Here is a 24173-nt window from a genome sequence, read left to right on the forward strand (position 1 = left end):
CAAAGCAGTTGAGATGTGAAGACAGTGGATGCGAGGCCCTAGGGCCTTATTAACAACACCACTTCACACGGAATGGCTTTGGCTTGGTTTTTTCTTTGACGGCGTTGAGAGGTTTCAAAGCACGTAACTTAATTCCGGAGGTGCCATCCTACTTTAAAGCCTTCCTGTCCCACGTGTGACAGGAATTTATGGTTTCCGTGGTTTAATTATCGGATCGTTGTGGTGATTAGAGGGAAGACGCTGTGTGAACTGTCTTAAATTAAAAAACTGGAAGTGGCTTCGTTTTCGTTTAGGGGGTTTGCTGTGTTGAGCGCTGTTTATTGCTGATCCAGAAAGCTGGGAGCGTCGCAGTGAGGTCTAATCAATCAAAACCATCACTAAATTCTTTGTGCCCTGCCTTTGTGGGTGGTAACTCGCTTGTTCAAACGAGTTGGTTTTAACGTGCGTGGTCCACCCCCCCCCCCCTCCCCCACTAGTCCCCGTCCCCACCCACATTTCGTTTTTGCTCTTTTTTAGTGTGTAACTGTTTTTGCCTTCCGTTTAGCGGGGTTTTTTTTCTGGGAACAGACTTGGGCTTGTAGTTGTGTGACTTGCTCTTTTCGCATACCACAAGTATATGGCTTCAGGACATCACTTCGTAGCGCTTTCAGTCTAATATCATCACCTTAGATGAACATACTATAAATAAATAAACGAACAATGCGTAGCGCTTCCCTTCAGCTTGTGAACAGGTGAAGCGGAGACACCAAGAAACAAACCCAGAGACCTGCACAAACGTAATTAAAGGCAGTTTTGGTCAACTTTAAGCATAGTCCCCATGGCCTGTTTGGTCGACTGAGATACCTGATATGTGAGGGGAAATAGACAATGGAAAGCGTATCGTCACAAAACAGTGAAATACTGAGGGCAAGGCTGTTTCCCACGTCATAACACATATGAGGATCGGCTCATCTCCTGGCCTCAGTGGAAATGAAAACATCAATATCGACGAAAATAGTATCACGTCAAAGGAATCCATATCCGAGAAGATTAGTTTTTCTGCGCCATAAGCCTGTTTCTGTCAATGGAAAGTTATTTTCGCTTTCTTCAGTTACATTGTGCGGGCGAACTGATCTACTGTTGTCATGGTTTATGATCGGTTGTCAGCTTCGTGGTACGTTTTTACGCAGATATCGTGTTGGGGGAATAGCAACATTGCACTTGCAGGCGCCGACATGTGTGTAACAATATAACCCAAAACCAAACCAAACCAAACAAAACAAAAACAAATCGGCCAGTCAGTTCATCAGCAAGTCGATTCACAAAATGAAATGACGAATACTTGCTATTGACCTCTATCTCGACCTCTCTCTCTCAGTTGTTCTCTCTTTCCCTGCCCCCCACCCCCCACCCCCACCCCCCCCCCTCTCCCCCCCCCCCACTCTCCCCCCCCCCACCCCCCACCCCCTCTCTCTCTCTCTCCCACTCCCTGCCTGCTCCCTTACACCTGCCTCACTCATTAGGAGAACTACCATGATCACGATCTCACAGTACTGTTGATCTGCAGAAATGACGGTCGTCTAATTTGCAAGCGCAGCTGAGGTCCGTCGCTTTTCCTCCCGTTTTCCCGCTGGTCCACTTTAGACAGCGTGGAATCCTTGTCCATATGCACGTGAGGCGGGCTGAAGATGAGCAGAGCGACAAGAAGACGTCCATCATTATCTTTCACCATCATCAGCAGTAGCGGTATCATGGACACCTTAGACCAATACAACTGAGGCCTGGAGAGCCGTAATACAATTTGACGCGGAGATACTGACATGAATTATGCATTCGCGTGCGCGCGTAGAGGGAGAAATTGACGGGATGGGAAGATATGACTCATGCATTCTGAACGCTGACAAGACGTTCACGATAGCGCTGTAAGTGGGAGATAGAAAATGATTAGCCAGGCCGTTTTCCATCCTGATTGTCAAACACTGCACGGTAGTCGTGTTCTGAAAGGAAGAGGCTGGCTGTTTTAGGGAGAGCACTGGTCACACAACTGTCTCAGCAGATGAAGATTCGAGAATCAAGAAACTCCTATTTCCAAGCAGTTCCTATAAGAAGAATACTGACACATATGCGACACTTTAGCCTTGAAAATTAGAATCGTGAAAAAAATAATGTATCTTATTTTGAAAAGAAGTACGTTCTAGTCTTCAACAGATTTTTTTTTATTCCAACAGTAAATACAATCCCAGTCTTTAGTTGTAAATACTACCATCAACAATCATACCATTCCACTCTTCTGTGGTTTGTAATATTCCTAAGACTATTTGAAGTCCTTAGTATGACTGCTAACAGATACACGGTCTCACACACAGTCGATCGATTGTAACACTGTGATGGGTTCTGACTTCACATTCTGCATGGTATTCATCACGTTTGTCGTGTTTTGAAAATAACCTTTTGGCAATGAATAAAGCGGAATGGCAAACACTTTCAAAAAACAGCCTATTTTGTGTCATAGGAATTTAATGGTGTGGCTGAAGTTGACAGTTACAAAATGTTTCTGATTGTCTGGGGTGCATACGATCGTGTTGTTTCGGGCTTGTGTGTGTATTGTTGTTGTTTTCTTCTTCTTCTCCTTCTTCTTCTTTCTTTTCTGTATAAATAGTAGATGTGGTGTAGCATATATGGATCAGTCCGCACGCTTTGACACCTTTGTTATTCTTGCCTTGTGATGGTAACACTGCTGTGACATTCCTAGCAGAAGTGGAAGAAAACTGATGGCTTCCACAGTGTCTCTGCTGGGGATTCTGACCAAAGAAAACGACTTGTTTCGATCCCCTGTGCCTGCTTCTTCGTTTCCATTCTCCATTCAACAGAATGCAGGAGGGAATGAAAAGACGGGCAGAGGACATGGGGTTGTGTTTTAAGGGTGGGCGAGGGCCACCATAACAGAATGAACTATGAACAATTCTCGTCCGCTCTGCTGCAGACTTACAAAACAGCATGTTCTTTCGGCGAAAATGTCGTCAGCCGAAAGAATGGAATAATACACATACATTTCGTGAGTTCGTCATTGTGTAACGTTATGATTCCCAGACCAGTTTATCAGTACGAAATCACGGAGTTGGTGTGTGTGATTTCCTGGATGAAAAAGGAACCAACGTTGTTGTTTTTTTCATTAACTTTATTGTATCAGTGTCTACCATTGCGACGCCTGCTGACGCCTGTGTGCCTCCGGTCTTGGATTGTGGAGTGGCTCAGTCGTTCTCCCATCGTTGAGAACACAGACGGCGTCATCTTTGGACTACGATGGATTACCAAGTTATATCAAAAGATGTTTAAAAAATATATCTAAGTTACGGTCGCAGACCTACATCGTGTTCCAGCTGAGACTGTTGTTCCGTAGTCTTCTGAAGGAAGGGATTTTTTTTTTCATTTTGATCTCCGTTGAACAACACTAGAATCTGAAGTGATCTTTGGTAATAATGTTTATTAGTTTTAATTATGTTTTCTCTCATTGGAATTGCTAGTTTTTTTGTTGTTGTTTTTTTTGTTTGTTTGTTTTTCTCAGCCCTGGGATAGTTCTTTGGGATCAGCTGGGCAATAAACACTGAACCCGATTTAATTGGATTGATCATGTCGGTGTGTTTGTGTGTGTGCGTGTGATTGTGTATGCGTGTGTGTGCGTGTGCGTGCGTATGTGTGTGTGTATATATATGCCTGTGCGTGCGCGCGCGCGTGCTTGTGTGTGTGTGTGTGTGTGTCTCAGCTGGTGAAGGAACAGAAAGGACGTATTGCCGAGTTGTCCCGAGCCAAACAGGAACAGTGCACACAGTACAGGGTGAGTACACACACGTCCTGTCCGGCTGTCGCTGTCTGCTGTCTGCTGTCACCCTCACTGTTGACTGTGAACACAAATAGCGTGTGTTGGGTGTGTCTGTGCGTCCGTATCTGCTTGGCTGTGTCTTTCAACACGCACGCGCACGCGCTCGCGCGCGCAGACACACACACACACACACACACACACATACATACATACATACATACATACATACACACACACACACACACACACACACACACACACACACACACATACATACATACAGAAACACACACACACACACACACACACACACACACACACACACACACACACACACGCTCGTTTATTCACTCGCCCACAATCATGCAATCACGCAAACGCAGACGCATACCAGCAGCATGAGACTGATATTATTAAACAGCTAATTTCACTAGACAAGTTACACAAATAACGTGGGGACCCAAGACCCGTACCTGACACTCTGTCCTTAACTTCTTTACCACTGTTGTTCCCAGGAGCGTGTGGACGGCCTTGAGGCCAGTGTGGAGGAGGCACGGAAAAGAATGGTGCAGTTTGAACTATTGAAACAGGTATATAATAGACTCTGTCTGTCTGTCTGTCTCTCTCTCTCTCTCTCTCTCTCTCTCTCTCTCTCTCTCTCTCTCTGTTACACATTCAGGTGCACACACATACACACACACGCAAACACACACAGACACACACACACACACACACACACACATATATATATATATATTTTTATTTTTTTTTTTTTTTAATACAAGCACACGCATACACGTCTACAGAGATAGATGCATTCGATGATTAAAAAAAGAAACGTATACCTATTTCCCACGTTCTCGGATTCCTGGACTGATGCTTATGTCCTTGGAATCCTGACCCATCCCAGCACTGGCCTCCCACCCGCCCCCCTCCCCGCTTCCCGCCACACACACACCCCTCTCTCTCTCTCTCTCTTTCTCTCTCTCTCTCTCTGTTTTCGCCACTCTCTCTCTTTCTCATCTCACTCTCTCTCATCTCACTCTCCCTGTTTCCGCCTCTCTCTCTCTCCCTCTTTCTCTGTGTGTTTCTGCTTCTCTCTCTGTTTATCGGTCTCTATCTTTCTATCTATATCTATCTCCGAGTCTGTCAGTCTGTCTGTCTGTCTGTCTGTCTGTCTGTCTGTCTGTCTCTCTCTCTCTCTCTCTCTCTCTCTCTCTCTCTCTCGCCCACTCACTCACTGGTAAACGCAGTGTCAGGTCGATCCCTCCTCCATCAGTCTACAAAGTTCCCTCACGTAGAGTGCAGCAAATTACATGTTTGAGACCTTGTAGGGAGAGAGGCAGACAGAGAGAGGGTGAGGGATGGCAAAGAGAGGGGGTGTAAGCCGCCCACGATTTCTCGCAATCCCACGATTTCCCATGATTTCTCTCACTTTGAGAGAAATCGTGGGATTGCAAGAAATCGTGGTCAGTGTCCCTTATTTTAATCAAAAAGATTTCCTTTATCATCGGAGTTGGGTTCTTGTCTTTTCCCAATGCAAATCTAAGAGAAAAACGAGAAGAAAAAAAAAAGAAATGGGAGCGACGACAACGACGATCATGATAATGACAGTGGCGTTAGCGAAGACATCAACAATAGACGGTGAAGTTGATGACACAGTACTGGTTAAAAAAAAAAAAAAAAAGTATATGTGTGAGTGAGTGAGTTGGTGAGTGGGTGAATGAGTGGGTGAGTGAGTGTGTGAGAGAGAGAGAGAGAGATCGTGGGCTTACAGGGGGTGAGGAAGACAGAGAGGTTGGGAGACGGAGAGAGTAAGGGAGGCAAGCCTGACAATAAAGAGTGGTCAGCAAACGGTGTAAGGACAGTTATCAGGGGCCATCAGGAACCTGTCTGTGAAGGGGTAAAAAACAACAAGAAAACAACAACAGCAGCTTTACAGAGAGCAGTGTGTGTTGCGTTCCTTAGTGTGTGTATGTGTGTGTGTGTCCATGTGTTTATGTTTACGTGCCTGTGTGTGTGTGTGTGTGTGCATCCATGTGTGTTTGCTTGTATGCCAGTGTGTGTGTGTCTCTGTGTGTGTGTTTGCATACAGCACAAAACAATGTAATACATATTTATCAGTCCAGTTGGAAATTTTGAGTGAATTCAAAGGCTCGTCACTCACTTCATACACTATCAGCCCACAGTTGAGTCTGATATACACATATGAATATGACAAAGTTAAAAAGCTGAATTAAAACAGGAAAGTAATAAAACACAGCTACTTGATTTATCACACAGTAAAAGAAATGATAACATATATTTTAAAGAAAAACTGAGAAACACTCATAAAAACTCATGCACACACATGCAGCTGACACATGCATATGCATATGCTCATTCACATACACACACAGTTCGCACACACACACACACACACACTCACACATGCACAGGTGCCCACATGCACACACGCACGCACGCATGCACACACACACACGTGTGTGTGTGCCCCGTTGTGTGTGTGTGTGTGTCTTTCCCCTTCATTACATCGCACTTGCACCATTCTTTCCTAATGTCTGCCAGTACCTCTGGTCAGCTAAGCTGTTGTGCAAGTGCATGTTTTACCCACGCACACTCTTGTGCATGCACACGCGCGCGCGCACACACACACTCACACACACACACACACACACACACACACACACACACATAATTTTCCCCATCAGTCAAGTTTTTGGAAATAACCATGACGTACAAAGTGGCTGGAGTCATATTAGGAGTCATGGCTTTAATGACTTCTACATCCTCCTTTAGGTGACAATGGTTGTGGCAGCTCAGCTGTTCACCAGTTGGAACTCTTAATTCCATTTCCACTGTCTGTCTGCATTTTGTGTGTGTTTGGGTACATGTACATATGTGATCATATATGTGTGTATATGTGTGGCAGGATGTCAGTATTAACAGTGCTTATGATCTGTATGTTTGTGTGTATGCAGATGCATGTACATGCATGAAGTGACTTTGGGGTAGTGGGGGGGGATGAAAAATGTCAAAACATGATTCATAGAATGTGATGCTTTGACAGAGTGACTGTGAAAATGATTGTGCATACATTTTATTACAATAACGCCATTATTGTTATTTCAGTAACTTTTATGAAACAGGCATGATTTTGTTCAGCATGTGCATGTTCATTGGTTTCTTCTGTGCAGCATAGGTTGCATTACCCCCAGTGTTGTGTGACAGTACTGGTGCTGGCAGTGCTATCAGTGTAAGTCACCAGTAGGTCACATACCAGAGGAGGACCTGCATGTTTTTTCCTTTGTATACAGTGATGTCTGTACTGATTAAAAACACTCGAGGCATAACCCGACAGACCACAGCGATCGCTTTTGTCGCAGAACCAGAAGTGATTGCCTCCCCTCCTTCCTTACTTGATTCCCCTGGGGTTGTGGCCATGCTGTAAAGAGTTGAAGACCGTGTAAGTTACACTTAGTTTGCATGAATATAGTGATGGTTTTGGTCAAAGACCTGACCATGACCTGCCTGTAATTGTCAGTGCCAGCAGTCCATGGGCACCTGTACTTTATGGGCTGCTATGGGGCTGTGCATTAGAGGAGACCCTGCAATGCTGCTGATTCGCTGTGATTGTTGTGTCGTTGCAGGAAAACGTACGGCTGCAGTCAACAGTGCACGCCCAGGAGTCAGTGATTGAGGGGCTGAAGGCAGAACGACGTCTGTGGGGACAGGAACTGGCACAGCAAGGTGGGTGGGGAGGGGGTGGTATGAAGAGGATGTGGGGGAGTGACATCTGTGTAGCAAGGTGGGTGGGGAGGGAGGGGGTGGTATGAAGGGGAAGTGGGAGAATGACGTCTGTGCAGCAAGGTGGGGAGGGAGGGGGTGGTATGAAGGGGAAGTGGGAGAATGACGTCTGTGCAGCAAGGTGGGGAGGGAGGGGGTGGTATGAAGGGGAAGTAGGGGAGTGACGTCTGTGCAGCAAGGTGGGGAGGGAGGGGGTGGTATGAAGGGGAAGTAGGGGAGTGACGTCTGTGCAGCAAGGTGGGGAGGGAGGGGGTGGTATGAAGGGGAAGTAGGGGAGTGACGTCTGTGCAGCAAGGTGGGGAGGGAGGGGGTGGTATGAAGGGGAAGTAGGGGAGTGACGTCTGTGCAGCAAGGTGGGGAGGGAGGGGGTGGTATGAAGGGGAAGTAGGGGAGTGACGTCTGTGCAGCAAGGTGGGGAGGGAGGGGGTGGTATGAAGGGGAAGTAGGGGGGTGACGTCTGTGCAGCAAGGTGGGGAGGGAGGGGGTGGTATGAAGGGGAAGTAGGGGAGTGACGTCTGTGCAGCAAGGTGGGGAGGGAGGGGGTGGTATGAAGGGGAAGTAGGGGGGTGACGTCTGTGCAGCAAGGTGGGGAGGGAGGGGGTGGTATGAAGGGGAAGTAGGGGAGTGACGTCTGTGCAGCAAGGTGGGGAGGGAGGGGGTGGTATGAAGGGGAAGTAGGGGGGTGACGTCTGTGCAGCAAGGTGGGGAGGGAGGGGGTGGTATGAAGGGGAAGTAGGGGAGTGACGTCTGTGCAGCAAGGTGGGGAGGGAGGGGGTGGTATGAAGGGGAAGTAGGGGAGTGACGTCTGTGTAGCAAGGTGGGGAGGGAGGGGGTGGTATGAAGGGGAAGTAGGGGGTGACGTCTGTGCAGCAAGGTGGGGAGGGAGGGGGTGGTATGAAGGGGAAGTGGGGGAGTATAAACAGGGAGGGTTGGGTGTGGTTCAAGTGTGTGTGTTTAAGTTGTAGTGATGAATGTGTATGTCTGTAATAGATTATGCGTAAGCATCTGTGTGTGTGTGTGTGTGCATTTTTTGTAGGTACCACATATGTGCACATGTTTTGGGGGGAAAAACTCTGATCTTGATATATTTTGAAAGGAAGCAGAGAGTACAATATTTTTGTTCAGCCTCAAACCCAAGTGAATTTCTTCTCCTCCTCCTTTTCGTTGATCATCACACAATCGGAAAAAATGTTGCTAATTCTTTGGGTCTCTATGAGATAACAGAATGTGAGGCATTGAGAGAAAAAAGATTTGTGTTCGTTACTCCCTAAAATAAAATATTTCATTCATGGGAATAAGAATTCATCATCACTTACACTTCGCAAAAGTGAACTCAACAGTTTTTATCTGGAAATGATGTTGAACATGATATTGATATCTAAAAGGTTGTCTTTGAGGTATAGAGAGAGGAGAGAAGATAGTGGAGAGAACAAAGAAAGGGGTATAGAGAGAAAGAACAGAGAGGGGTGAGAAGCAGTGTGGATGCTGAAAGAAAATAAATGAAAGACTGAAGTGGTTGATTGGCTCCACATCTATCTCTTCCATGTATGTGTGTGTGTTCTTGCTTGCTTTGTGTCTTTCTTTCCTGTCATTGCAAAGTGCTTTTAGAGTTTTGAAAGCACTAAACAGGTGGACTATTATTAACATTATTGTATCATTATCATTACTCTGTTGTCCAGGCGGTAAAGTGCTTTTAGAGTTTTGAAAGCGCTCAACTGATGTTCTGTTATTATCATTATTATTATCATTTTTCAGTTGTCCAGGGGATATAGCACTTTTAGAGCTTTGAAAGTGCTAAACAGATGTTCTATTATTATCATTATTGTTATTATCATTATCGTTATTCTGTTATGCAGGGGGTAAAGTGGTTTTAGAGTTTTGAAAGTGCTAAACAGATGTTCTGTTGTTATCATTATTGTTATCATTAACATTATCGTTATTCTGTTGTGCAAGGGAAAGTTTGTTTTTTTTAGAGTTTTGAAAGAGCTACACAGATGTACTATTATTATCATTGTTTTCATTATCATTATCGTTATTCTGTTGACCAGGGGGTAAAGTGCTATTAGAGTTTTGAAAGTGTTAAACAGATGTTCCATTATTATCATCATCATTATCATTATCATTATTTTGTTGTCCAAGGGGTAAAGCGCTTTTAGAGTTTGAAAGCGCGAAACAGATGTACTATTATTATCATCATTGTTATCATTATCATTATTCTGTTTTGCAGGAGCCTCCCTGTCCCAGGACCGGGGACGGCTGGAGGCCAAGATAGATGGCCTGAACCATGAGGTGAACACCCTGAAGAAACAGCTGGAGGTCAGTGACACCCTGTAACACTGTTGTCCTCATAACACTACTGTCCTCTGTAGCACTGCCCTCCTATGTTACAGAGCCTGCCTCTTTTTGCCCTCCTCTGTAACATTGTGAGGGTGAGTGCCCTTTTGCCCTCCTCTGTAACACTGTGAGGATGAGTGCCCTCCTGCCCTTTTGCCCTCCTCTGTAACACTGTGAGGATGAGTGCCCTTTTGCCCTCCTCTGTAACACTGTGAGGATGAGTGCCCTTTTGCCCTCCTCTGTAACACTGTGAGGATGAGTGCCTCCTGCCCTTTTGCCCTCCTCTGTAACACTGTGAGGATGAGTGCTCTTTTGCCCTCCTCTGTAACACTGTGAGGATGAGTGCTCTTTTGCCCTCCTCTGTAACACTGTGAGGATGAGTGCCTCCTGCCCTTTTGCCCTCCTCTGTAACACTGTGAGGATGAGTGCTCTTTTGCCCTCCTCTGTAACACTGTGAGGATGAGTGCCCTTTTGCCCTCCTCTGTAACACTGTGAGGATGAGTGCCCTTTTGCCCTCCTCTGTAACACTGTGAGGATGATTGCCCTTTTGCCCTCCTCTGTAACACTGTGAGGATGATTGCCCTTTTGCCCTCCTCTGTAACACTGTGAGGATGAGTGCCTCCTGCCCATTTGCCCTCCTGTAACACTAGGAGGATGAGTGCCCTCCTGCCCATTTGCCCTCCTGTAACACTAGGAGGATGAGTGCCCTCCTCTGTAACACTGTGAGGGTGAGTGCTCTCCTGTAACACTAGGAGGGTGAGTGCCCTCCTGTCTTTTTGCCCTCATCTGGCACACTGCCCTCCCCTGTAACATCGCCTTCCTGTAACACTGTGGGATGAGTGCTCCCATCATAAATTAATCATGTTAAATAATTCTTTTCATACATATCAGTTAGAGGGTTGTAATTGTTCTGGATTTAACATATTTCTGGATCAGCAGCTTAGCATCTGGATCATTTAATCCCAGTCTAGTGTTGACAAAGTATTTCCACACACACACACACACACACACACTCTCTCTCTCTCTCTCTCTCTCTCTCTCTCTCTCTCTCTCTGTCTCTCTCTCTCTCTCTCTCTCTCTCTCTCTCTCTATATATATATATATATATATATATTGTGTATGTGTGTGTATTTATTAATTTATCTATTTATTTATATATATGTGTGTGTGTCCCCACAAGCATGCATTTATGCATGTGGGTTTGATCTGTCTGATCACTCCAGAGAGGTTAACTTCTGTTGCAGTATGATAAAGTAAATGTTGGTTTGTGTGTGATCATGTTTCCAGAAAGAGACGGACCTGGTACGAATCAAGACCAAGATGGTTGATGACCAGACTGAAACGATTCGCAAACTGAAGGAGGTCAGTGTGATGACAATGCATTCTTACTTTGCTGCATTCTTTTTTGTATCTAGAACATTTGAGCTGTTGGCTTCCAATTGTTGGCTTTTGTATGCTTGTTGTCATATTGAATGTCTGTGTCCAGGTTAGCTTTTTCAATCCTCTGGTGAAAAGTTGACAGAATGGTCAGTGTCAGAGGCATACCTTAGATGTGCGTTTATGTGCATTGACATAACTGTACAAATACAGACTTTTCTTTGGGTTTGTGTGTGTGGTTTTTGTTTGTTTGTTTGTTTGGGTGGGTTTTTTTCAAATTCAGCAGGATCATTATTTAGTTTTTCAGCCCTGATAGGACTCTGTGGGTTCAGCTGGCTTATAACCAACAAAGATAATTGCATAAAGACTGGTGTTCTCCAGCTCCTGTTTTATCATAGTTCTGTCCTGAGCCCAGATATTTACATCCATAATCTATTCACTGACCACACACACACACACACACACACACACACACACACACACACATACATACATACATACATATATATATATATGGAAGAAATAAATGTGGATCCACAGAGTACAGCCAGTGGAATGAAGTGCCACATTTTTTTAATTTAGAGACCGCTTGATAAGAAATGTTTTTTAGATTAGTTACATCAAAGGATGTCAGAGAGAGACTGTGATAATTCTGTACTGGAGTACCTTCTTTATGAAGAGATTCCTTGAAAAGAAAGGTCTTTTAAAATGTTTTGCCAGATGCTGTTATGGAGGGAGTGTGTTAATTGTGTACTTTTTTGGTGGTACACTCCCGCAGTATCTCTCTTCTTCACTCACAACTTATCAGCCTTCACAGTCACTTCGATCTTCAGCTGAAAGATTACTTTGGGTGCCAAACACTAATCTGAAAACCTTTGGTCACCAATCATTTAGTTTCTCAGCCCCAACTGTCTGGAAATCACTGCCTGCTGACCTGTGAAAGGCCCCTTCTCTGGACTCTTTTTAAGTCCCAGCTGAAAACTTATCGTTTTTGACTTGCATTTGAGTAACAGTTTAGTCTCATTTCGGTCTGATTTGCTGTTAAATGAGGGATGTACTACTTTTTCCAGTGTTGCGTGTGTATGTGTGGGTGGAGGTGCTGTATGTGTGCGTGTGTGTTGTTCATGATGTGAGGATGGTGACTGTTTCTTCATGGTTGATTTATTTTGTCATGATTGTTGCTTCTCTTTTGTAACATGTAATTTGTGGATGCGATGAGTGATTGTTTCCTGTCTGAATTTTCTTGAGAATTGTTGTTTCTTTCTTGTTATATTTAATTTGTGAAGGGCCGTGAGCTTATGTTTGAGACAACAGCGCTATAGAAGAGCGCTTCATTATTATCATACTGCAGGGACTGGTGGAGCGTGATGAGCAGATTCGGGAGGGACGGGAGGAGACACTAAAGGTGCAGAGAAATCTGGAGGACCAGCTGAATGAAGAGAGAGCTGCCCTGCAGGACACGCAGGTAGAAATCATCATGTTTGTGTTCTACTTTTGTCACAACACGCAGGTAGGAATCATCATGTTTGTGTTCTGCGTTTGTCACAACACGCAGGTAGGAATCATCATGTTTGTGTTCTACTTTTGTTACAGCATACAGGTAGGAATCATCATGTTTGTGTTCTACCTTTGTTACAACACACAGGTAGGAATCATCATGTTTGTGTTCTACCTTTGTTACAACACGCAGGTAGGAATCATCATGTTTGTGTTCTACCTTTGTTACAACACGCAGGTAGGAATCATCATGTTTGTGTTCTACTTTTGTTACAGCATACAGGTAGGAATCATCATGTTTGTGTTCTACCTTTGTTACAACACACAGGTAGGAATCATCATGTTTGTGTTCTACCTTTGTTACAACACACAGGTAGGAATCATCATGTTTGTGTTCTACCTTTGTTACAACACTCAGGTAGGAATCATCATGTTTGTGTTCTACCTTTGTTACAACACACAGGTAGGAATCATCATATTTGTGTTCTACCTTTGTTACAACACTCAGGTAGGAATCATCATGTTTGTGTTCTACCTTTGTTACAACACTCAGGTAGGAATCATCATGTTTGTGTTCTACTTTTGTTACAGCATACAGGTAGGAATCATCATGTTTGTGTTCTACCTTTGTTACAACACACAGGTAGGAATCATCATGTTTGTGTTCTACCTTTGTTACAACACACAGGTAGGAATCATCATGTTTGTGTTCTACCTTTGTTACAACACTCAGGTAGGAATCATCATGTTTGTGTTCTACCTTTGTTACAACACACAGGTAGGAATCATATTTGTGTTCTACCTTTGTTACAACACTCAGGTAGGAATCATCATGTTTGTGTTCTACCTTTGTTACAACACTCAGGTAGGAATCATCATGTTTGTGTTCTACCTTTGTTAAACACGCATGTAGGAATCATCATGTTTGTGTTCTATGTTTGGCTTTGTCAAGACACACAGGTAGGAATCATCATGTTTGTGTTCTACGTTTGGCTTTGTCAGGACACACAGGTAGGAATCATGTTTGTGTTCTACCTTTGGCTTTATCAAGACACACAGGTAGGAATCATAATGTTTGTGTTCTACCTTTGGCTTTGTCAGGACACCCAGGTAGGAATCATCATGTTTGTGTTCTACCTTTGTTGTACTTTGTTACAACATACGGGTAGGAATCATCATGTTTGTGTTCTATGTTTGGCTTTGTCAGGACACACAGGAAGGAACCATCATGTTTGTGTTCTACCTTTGTTACAACACACAAGTAGAAAACATGTTTGTGTTCTACCTGTGGCTTTGTCAGGACACACAGGTAGGAATCATGTTTGTGTTCTACCTTTGGCTTTGTCAGGACACACAGGTAGGAATCATGTTTGTGTTCTACCTTTGGCTTTGTCAGGACACACAGGTAGGAATTATCATGTTTGTGTTCTACCTTTTTTGCAACACACAGGTAGGAATCATCATGTTTGTGTTCTACCTTTTTTGCAACACACAGGTAGGAATCATCATGTTTGTGTTCTACCTGTGGCTTGGTCAGGACACACAGGTAGGAATCATCGTGTTTGTGTTCTACTTTGTTACAACACACAGGTAGGAATCATCATGTTTGTGTTCTACCTTTGGTTCTACCTTTGTTACAACACACAGGTAGGAATCATCATGTTTGTGTTCTACCTGTTGCTTTGTCAGGACACACAGGTAGGAATCATCATGTTTGTGTTCTACCTTTGTTACAACACACAGGTAGGAATCATCATGTTTGTGTTCTACCTTTGTTACAACACACAGGTAGGAATCATCATATTTCTGTTCTACCTTTGTTGCAACACACAGGTAGGAATCATCATGTTTGTGTTCTACCTTTGTTAAACATGCATGTAGGACTCATCATGTTTGTGTTCTACCTTTGTTACAACACATAGATAGGAATCATGTTTGTGTTCTACCTTTGGTTTTGTCAGGACACCCAGGTAGGAATCATCTTGTTTGTGCTCTTCGTTTGGCTTTGTGAGGACACACAGGTAGGAGTCATCATCATGTTTATGTTCTACCTTTGTTACAACACACAGGTAGGAATCATCATGTTTGTGTTCTGCCTTTGTCACAACACACAGGTAGGAATCATCATGTTTGTGTTCTGCTTTTGTCACAACACACAGGTAGGAATCAACATGTTTGTGTTCTACCTTTGTTACAACACACAGGTAGGAATCAACATGTTTGTGTTCTACCTTTGTTACAACACACAGGTAGGAATCATCATGTTTGTGTTCTACCTTTGTTAAACACGCAGGTAGGAATCATGTTTGTGCTCCACCTTTGGCTTTGTCAGGACACACAGGTAGGAGTCATCATGTTTATGTTCTACCTTTGTCACAACACACAGGTAGGAATCATGTTTGTGTTCTACTTTTGTCACAACACACAGGTAGGAATCATCATGTTTGTGTTCTACCCGTGGCTTTGTCAGAACACACAGGTAGGAGTCATATTTGTGTTATACCTTTGGCTTTGTTCAAATCTCTGATGTAAAGTGGACCAAATATTTTCTGTGTGATAATCTTTATGTCCAGGTTAATTTTTTTGTTTTATCAATTCTCTGGCTAAAAAAAAAGACCAATTAGTCAAGTCCAAATCATGTCCTGGGTTTCTGTGCATTAGCATGACTGTATTTGTGCCAAGTTTTCTTTTTCAGTTCTTTTTTGTTTGTTGTCATTGTTATTTTTTGTTGTTGTTTTTTTTTGGTTAATTTCTTTGTTCTGTGGGTCTGATATTTACAGTTTTCAGCCAGTGTGTGACCCTGTGTGGTCAGCTGGACTCTAGCTGTATAAGCAACAAAGATAAGTAAGTAAAAAAAATAATCATTCCTATATAAATCTGTACACACACATGCCCACACGCACACATGCATGTGCACACACACACACACACACACACACACACACACACATTAGTGCTCCCAGCTTCATTTAAATCTGGTCTTTGGTCTTTCCAGCACTTAGATAAGACAGTTTCTCAGGTTAAGCAGGGTGTGTTTAAGTATGTAACCCTAATGTAATAGTGTGTTAAGTATGATGTGTGTATTGTAAAGCCACTGAAGCAGTTTTCTGGATAGTATAATAAAAAATTTTAAAAATTGAAAAAACCTTGTTATTATTATTAAGATGATACGTCACCTGACATCCCAAGTCTGTCCCCTGTTTCAGTCCCCATCACCCTGTGTCCTTGCACGATTTGTCTGGTTTGCTGCCTACATTTTTGGTGTGCACATGTAACATCGATGCAGTGCGTTTTCTATATCATGTGTTTTGTAAGAGTAGTTTTCTGGATAGAGTGCTGATGATAATAATAATGATAACTTATATAGTAATCTTGTTATTATTATTATTATTCTCATCATGTTTCAGGAGTTACTGGAGGAAGCCCAGAGAAGGAAGAGTGAGCTGAAGCAGCAAGTGTCAGACCTGCAGACTGAACTGGACGCCTCTCAGAAAGCTCACCAGTCAGTGTATCCTCTTGTTCTTTCAGTGTGATGTTGACCTGGTCAGCTTATCCTCTTGTTCTGTTTCAATGTCATGTTGACCTGGTCAGCTTATCCTCTTGTTCTGTTTCAGTGTGATGTTGACCTGGTCAGCTTATCCTCTTGTTCTGTTTCAATGTCATGTTGACCTGGTCAGCTTATCCTCTTGTTTTGTTTCAGTGTGATGTTGACCTGGTCAGCTTATCGTCTTGTTCTGTTTCAGTGTCATGTTGACCTGGTCAGCTTATCGTCTTGTTCTGTTTCAATGTCATGTTGACCTGGTCAGCTTATCGTCTTGTTCTGTTTCAATGTCATGTTGACCTGGTCAGCTTATCTTCTTGTTCTGTTTCAATGTCATGTTGAACCGGACACCTCTCAGAAAGCTCACCAGTTAATGTTGAACAGGACGCCTGTCAGAAAGCTCACCAGTTAATGTTGAACAGGACGCCTGTCAGAAAGCTCACCAGTCAGTATATCCTTCTGTTCTGTTTCAGTGTGATGGGAGTCCAGGGTTGTCCGTACAGGGCTGTGCATGTTGTTGTTGTTGTTGTTTTTTGTTTGTTTTGATTTTTGTTTTTTGTGTGTTTGTGTTTTTTTCTCTCTTTCTGTTTAAATGTATGTTTTCACACATTAGATTTTACCATTGTATAGCACATTTGAGCATTTAATTGTTTTACAAGAGAAGGCAGTATGTAAATTAAATTCTTATTATTACTGCCCATTTTCAGTTTCTTTTCTTTCAGTAATTTGCCTTGAATGTGTCTGTCATAATATTTCTATTGTTTTGAAATATATTTTCTTGTTTTATATCATTTTAGGTTGATGTTTGATACATTGATGGGGTAGGATCTCATGGCCTGACAACTGCGTTTGGTGTATGAATGGGTCAGGCATCTTTTTTTTCTCTCTCTTTTTTTTTCCAAAGCAGATGTGGTATGGCATATGTGGACCAGACTGTGTGCTTTGAACTAACTGTTCAGCCTTATGAGTTTGGCTCTGGGTCTTGTTGTTTGTCCACTTCTCACTTTGTTGCTATTCAGAAGTCCAGCTCCTAACCCCTTCTGCCACAGCGTTCCTTCTTTAAGATGTTTGTAAAATGTATTCATTTATTTGATGTTCAGTACAGCAGTGTAGGGTCAGGGTTTTCATACAGCTGTGTGCTGTACAGAACAGCAATGTATAGTCAAGAGTTTTCATACAGCTGTATGCTGTACAGTAACAGCAGTATACAGTCAGGGTTTTCATACAGCTTTGTGCTGTACAGAACAGCAGTGTATAGTCCAGGTTTTCATACAGTTGTGTGCAGTACAGAACAGCAGTGTATAGTCTTGGTGGGTTTTCAGTGTATAGTCAAGGTTTTCATACAGCTGTGTGCTGTACTGTACAGCAGTGTATAGTTCATGTTTTCATACAGCCGTGTGCTGTACAGGACAGCAGTGTGACTAGGGTTTTCATACAGCTGTGTGCTGTACAGGACAGCAGTGTAGTCAGGGTTTTCACACAGCTGTGTGCTGTGCAGGACAGCAGTGTAGTCAGGGTTTTCATACAGCTGTGTGCTGTACAGGACAGCAGTGTAGTCAGGGTTTTCATACAGCTGTGTGCTGTACAGGACAGCAGTGTAGTCAGGGTTTTCGTACAGCTGTGTGCTGTACAGGACAGCAGTGTAGTCAGGGTTTTCATACAGCTGTGTGCTGTACTGTACAGTAGTGTATAGTTCATGTTTTCATACAGCTTTGTGCTGTACAGGACAGCAGTGTGACTAGGGTTTTCATATAGCTTTGTGCTGTACAGGACAGCAGTGTGACTAGGGTTTTCATATAGCTGTGTGCTGTACAGGACAGCAGTGTGACTAGGGTTTTCATACAGCTGTGTTCTGTACAGGACAGCAGTGTGACTAGGGTTTTCATACAGCTGTGTGCTGTACAGGACAGCAGTGTGACTAGGGTTTTCATACAGCTGTGTGCTGTACAATACAGCAGTGTAGTCAGGGTTTTCACAAGGCTGTGTGCTGTTGATGTGCAGACAGCTGAGTGCACGATGGCGGGAGAAGTCGGAGCTGATTGGAGGGCTGGAGAAACAGGTGAGCAGCATGCAGAGCACCTGGCAGGACAAGGAGAAAGCCCTCCGCCAGGAGCGTGACAAGGCCGTGGAGGCAGCAAGGTATGTAATGATAATGAATATAATAATAATCAACACTTATTCTGTACTTCTCTCGAAAAGAGCCCAAAACACTTTACGTACATGTACAAAAACCCATCAACTGTAATGTGCGCTGGGCAAAGCGATCCTGGTTTTGTCTGTCTCTGGCATGTCCGTTAAGGTTTATGTTCATGAATGTTACTGTATTTGTGACTAATCTTGTTTCCCAGATGTGACTGTATTTGTGCTGTATTTTCTTTTCCTCTTTTCCAGGTGTGACTGTTCTTGTGCCAATGTTCTTTTCCAGGTGTGACTGTTCTTGTGCCAATGTTCTTTTCCAGGTGTGACTGTTCTTGTGCCAATGTTCTTTTCCAGGTGTGACTGTTCTTGTGCCAATATTCTTTTCCAGGTGTGACTGTTCTTGTGCCAATGTTCTTTTCCAGGTGTGACTGTTCTTGTGCCAATGTTCTTTTCCAGGTGTGACTGTTCTTGTGCCAATATTCTTTTCCAGATGTGACTGTTCTTGTGCCAATGTTCTTTTCCAGATGTGACTGTACGTGTGCCCATCTTCTTTTCCAGGTGAAAGTTACTATACTTTTGCTGATTTTTTTTTCAGGCGTGTGTGACTGTACTTGTGCCTGATCTTTTCCAGGCAAACGTGACTGTACTCATGCCAAATGTTCTTTTTCAGGTGTTATGTTTGGGTTTTTTTTTATCTCTTTCTTTTGTTTGTTTGTTTTGTGTATGTTTTTCCATGTTCTGCAGGCTGATAGTTGGGTTTTCAGTCCTGCCAGGGCCCTATTTGGCTGGGCTACAAGCAACAAAATATGTTGTTGAGATACTGTCTTTTGGCATGAAATGGATGGAGTGGATTATGATGGTGCTGGTGACATGTGGTCTTAGTTATTTTGTTTGTGGACTTGGTCGTGCCATTTTGCAGTCTTCATTAGAATTCTTGTAGCAACTTCTAGAGACGAAGGGCTGAGTCTAAGCAAGTTTCCAACTTGGAATTGCCATGCCAAACTATGAAGTAGAACAAGGATATCTGTTGCATTAATTTCCATGGATCATTTGCATCCATAAAAATCATTACTAGATGTACAGATACTACACCTCCCATTCGAGTTCACTTATAACTTTAAAAAAAAAAAGAACTAAACTTTTTGCATAAACAATGCCAGCATCTTTTTTAATGCCATGTTCATATTACTGCCACCACCATGTACTATTTGTGGCAGAATGCAGTGAGAAAGAGGGGTGACTCAGGTGTATTGTTAGGACATCAAGTTTTATCTGAAGGAATATGCAGTAGGACAAAGAGCTTTGTTCTCATTTCATTGGTGACAAGGGCGGTGTGAAAAAGCTGAAATGTTTAACAAAATGATGTGGGCAGGTTTTGGTAATTTCATTTAGGAAGAATCTTTCAGTCTCCACTAGAAATACTGATATGAAACAAATGAGGGAGTCAATGATTGAATGGTGATGCACTGAAATATGTTTTGTTTTGCTTTCCAGCCTTCATCTGCCTCCAGTTTGGTTTTGTTTACAGCCTTTGTTTGCTGCCTGTACTTTACTGTTTTTTGGTTGTTGTTTTTTATGATCAAACCTTTTGGTGGTTATTTTTGTTCCCTCTCTCGACCTTGTACACAGTGGATGTGGTGCCTCCCTCAAGGCCTGACTAAGCGCGTTGGGTTACGCTGCTGGTCAGGCATCTGCTTGGCAGATGTGGTGTAGCGTATATGGATTTGTCCGAACGCAGTGACGCCTCCTTGAGCTACTGATACTGAAACTGAACTGGATGTGGTGTGGTGGATCAATCAACATAGTTTGACACTTCCTTGAAATTGAACTGACACTCACACCCTCTTTCTGGTTCACTGATCTCATGACGACACTGAAAACGTTTGTTCACATTTAGATCATGTCCAAGCAAATTATGTTACATTAGAAAATGTAACTAACCCGAGCATGTCACATTAAGCAAACACCTTTCAGCTTCTTGTTCACATTAAAAGTTGGAAGTCACATACTAAGAACTGACTGGTATTCAGCACTGAAATGGCCCCTTTGCCATCAGCTTGGCAATGAGCAACAGGATTCAGTTTGGAAGTTCCTTGCTGAGGTGTGCATGTCACATATGTGTGTGTTGATGGTTGCTGTATGACTCACTTTGCCATTTCCGTGGTGACCCTGACCAGCCTGGCGGTGGAGAAGATGCGGGGAATGGATGACGCATTCCGTCGTCAGCTGGAGGCCGCCGAAAAGTCACACAGAGAGGAGCTGGCCAGGATGACCAATGAGAAGCAAAGAGACGTCGACATCGCTGAGCAAAAGGTCAGTCCTCCAACATGGCAGTTCTGAGCAGGTGTCTGAATGTCTTGAACAGGGGCCAAGGGTGTATCTCCATGTGTGTGTATGCTGGGTTCTTGTAATAAAGTCAGGAAAGTCTGGAAAAGTCTTGAGGAAAATGACATAACCATTTCCTGGGCTGGGAAAATCTTGGAAAAATGTTTTGCCCTTCGGGGTTTGGAAGTCTTGGAATTTTCATGGACACCATTCGAAGAGCTTTATACATTTATATTTTTAAGATATGTTAAAGATATTCAACAAAGAACTTTTTAAAATATATATATATTGATGAAAATGGAAAAATACAGATTGTTTTGTATGGACAATTTTCAGTTTGGTCTGGGAAAAGTGTGGAATTTTGTATGGCCACATCTGGATGGTTTGCTGGCCGTGTCTAGCTGCACTGGTATGCAAATCATCACTCGTGAACTGAACAAGCTCAGATATGACATTCAAACTTGTTTATTAAAGGATGCATTTGTTTTATTCAATGTCATTTTCAGAGAGCCAGGGTAATCATTGAGCGAAGGAAGTTTGACCAATGTTAGTGAAAACAGACTTCACACTTTCACAAGACTCACCTGAACCCATTTCTCATTGTACAGGGTCACATTATTTGTCATGTGATGAAATGCGAATGAACAGCAATGGTGGTTCAGAAATGCTTTAATATAGTGTATTTATATAATGATCTAGCACTCTTGTTGTTTTTGGAAACATGGGGTATTTATATAATGATCTAGCACTCTTGTTGTTGTTTGTAAGAAACATGGGGTATTTTCAACAATAATGGTTGCATCAAGATCAGCTGGAATGTAACTAATTTGATTGACAGCATTATTTGATTTTATGATCAGCAGTCTGTATTGGGGAAGAATGGGGTTGAGGGTGAGGGAAAAAGGTCCAGTCTTCCATCACTGCAGACAATTTGTCTTGTTTTATTGGTTCTGCCAGGTGTGTTGGGTGTGATGATGTGGTATGCAGGTTGTGATGGGTGTGGTGATGTGGTTGGGGTTGTGGTGATGTGGTGGGGGTGTGGTGATGTGGTGGGGGGTGTCATGAATGTAGTGATGTGGTGGGGGCAGGCTGTAATGGATGTGGTGGGGGTTGTGATGGGTGTGGTGATTTACTGGGTGTTGTGATGGGGGGGAAGTTGTGGTGTGGTGGACAGGTTGTGGTGTGGTGGGGGTTATGATGTGGTGGGCAGGTTGTGGTGATGTGGTGCGAGTTGTGGTGGGTGTGGTGGGCAGGTTGTTGATGTGGTGGTTGTGGTGATGTGGTGGTTGTGATGGGTGTGGTGATGTGATGGTGTGGTGATATAGTGGGGGTTGCGGTGGGTGGGGCGTTATGGGGTGTGTGTGTTATGAGGGATGTGGTGGGTGGATTGTGAGATGTGCGAGTTGTGGTGGGTGTGGTGGGCAGGTTGTTGGTGATGTGGTGGTTGTGATGGGTGTGGTGATGTGATGGGTAGGTTATGATGGTGTGGTGATATAGTGGGGGTTGTGGTGGGTGGGGCGTTATGGGGTGTGTGTGTTATGAGGGATGTGGTGGGTGGATTGTGAGATGTGCGGTGGTGGTGGGCAGGTGGTGGTGGTGGAGGAGGAGATGAGGGAGCTGCTCAGAGAGACGGAGCTCAGCAAGCGCGGCATGGAGGAGAAGGTGAAGCGACTGACCCAGGCCCTCGGCGACCTCCAGTCTGACCTCTTGTGACCTCCAGTCTGACCACCAATGACCTGCACTCTCTCTAGTGACCTCCAGTCTGACCTCTGGTGACCTATAGTCTGACCTCTGGTCAATCGTATGATGTCATGTAATAACCACCAATCAGCAACTTTCTATGTGCCGTCCACTTACTCAAATTTCAAAGCATTCAGTGCTGTGCACATGTTTTCTCATAAAACCTTTCTGAATAGTGTACAGAAGACAAAAATAGGTTAAAACTTCAACCGATATGAATATTTTGGCTATGTTCAGACTAAGCCCAGCCAGTTGCTGACAGCAGCTGGCAAAGAATTGTGTGCGCATCATTTTGCGCCGTCCCACTATGTATGCCAGCATTAAGTGTTCACACTGGCCACCAGCCATCTCTTGCCATCAACAGCCAGCTTTTTATTTGTGGCATGCACATAAATGAGACAAATAGCTGGTCCAAGAGATGGAACTCTTCCATGATATTAACTGCAGGAGTCCCAATATTCATTTCTTCCATCTGGAGAGCACCAGAGCTAACAGACAGCAACTGGCGATGTCTGTCTGAAGTGTGTTGCTGTGTCAGGCTGACAGCGACTGGCTGGACTTTGTGTGAACACAGCCTATGTTTGGGTATTAGTCTATAACTGAAATGTGGATCCTTTGTGGCATACACTGGCAAAAGTCGGCTTCCACATTTCAATAGATTACAAAATTAGTTTTTAGACAGTGAGCAAACAGTATAATTTGAAATAATTTATGCAGTTTGCACATCATCCAGTTGCACTGTCAGTTGTTAATATGACAAAAAATAACCTTTAAATTGAAGAAAAGTGACATTGTTTTTGTGTTGAGTGTTTTTGTTGGAAAGACAGACTGATGTTTCGCACTGTAATTTTTAAATAATCTTTCACTTGTTTGTGGTTCTAATTTCTATATTAAGTAGCTGATTATCACACATGACCATTTTTATGAAAAAGATGCTTAGAAGCGTTGATTTTTGTGCTGAAAATGTTCTTTTCTGTGCTGTTACTTGCTTCAGAGAACGCTTGTTAATTATGCAGTGACAGCGCTTTTTTTGTTGTTTTTGGCTAGAGCTGTCTTCAAAGTCACGAAAGGCTTATTTTCATAGTTTCAGTTTCAGTAGCTCAAGGAGGCGTCACTGCGTTCGGACAAAACCATATACGCTACACCACATCTGCCAAGCAGATGCCTGACCAGCAGCGTAACCCAACGCGCTTAGTCAGGCCTTGGGATTATTTTCATAGGCCTTCTCCAATTAAATGTCAACAGAACAGAATGATATCAACAGTTAGAGCCCTACATTTACACAGCATTGGCAACACTGGCCCAAAAATAGCATGCTGGCTGAAAGTAACATGTGAACAGTGTTTAGGAAAAGGCTTCCAAAATTAGTTACATACCTGGGGCTTTCTAATATACTAGATAAGTGTTTTTTCTGTCTGTAAAATAATGACAAATTTAAATATTCAGCAAGTGGTTAGTACCACAAAAAAATCTGCACCATTCACTTTGATAAATTTAGCCTACTACACAACAGATAAGTGTCAACAAATGACTAGACTTATACAAGCTGGGAGAACACTGCAGGAATGAAATTCATGACATGGATATAATGGAAACTTCCAGAAACAAAAATGA

The 24173-nt window shown here is 43.2% G+C and overlaps 1 protein-coding gene across 4 annotated transcripts in view; it reads left to right on the forward strand.

Annotated features, from left to right (window-relative positions):
* The window catches only part of LOC143300698 (leucine-rich repeat and coiled-coil domain-containing protein 1-like), a 310494-nt gene extending 287146 nt beyond the window's left edge, over positions 1–23348 (forward strand). For all 4 annotated transcript variants that reach the window (XM_076614553.1, XM_076614554.1, XM_076614555.1 and 1 more), the window contains exons 18-27: positions 3743–3814; positions 4315–4389; positions 7450–7549; positions 9834–9922; positions 11228–11302; positions 12669–12782; positions 16222–16316; positions 18357–18494; positions 20672–20807; positions 22407–23348. In XM_076614553.1, coding sequence (XP_076470668.1) covers positions 3743–3814; positions 4315–4389; positions 7450–7549; positions 9834–9922; positions 11228–11302; positions 12669–12782; positions 16222–16316; positions 18357–18494; positions 20672–20807; positions 22407–22532 — 1020 coding nt within the window. In that variant the 3' untranslated portion in view covers positions 22533–23348. The remainder of the gene's footprint in view (positions 1–3742; positions 3815–4314; positions 4390–7449; positions 7550–9833; positions 9923–11227; positions 11303–12668; positions 12783–16221; positions 16317–18356; positions 18495–20671; positions 20808–22406) is intronic.
* Positions 23349–24173: the final 825 nt, after the last annotated feature.

Source organism: Babylonia areolata, chromosome 26 (assembly GCF_041734735.1).
Source record: "Babylonia areolata isolate BAREFJ2019XMU chromosome 26, ASM4173473v1, whole genome shotgun sequence".
Lineage (NCBI taxonomy): Eukaryota > Metazoa > Mollusca > Gastropoda > Neogastropoda > Buccinidae > Babylonia > Babylonia areolata.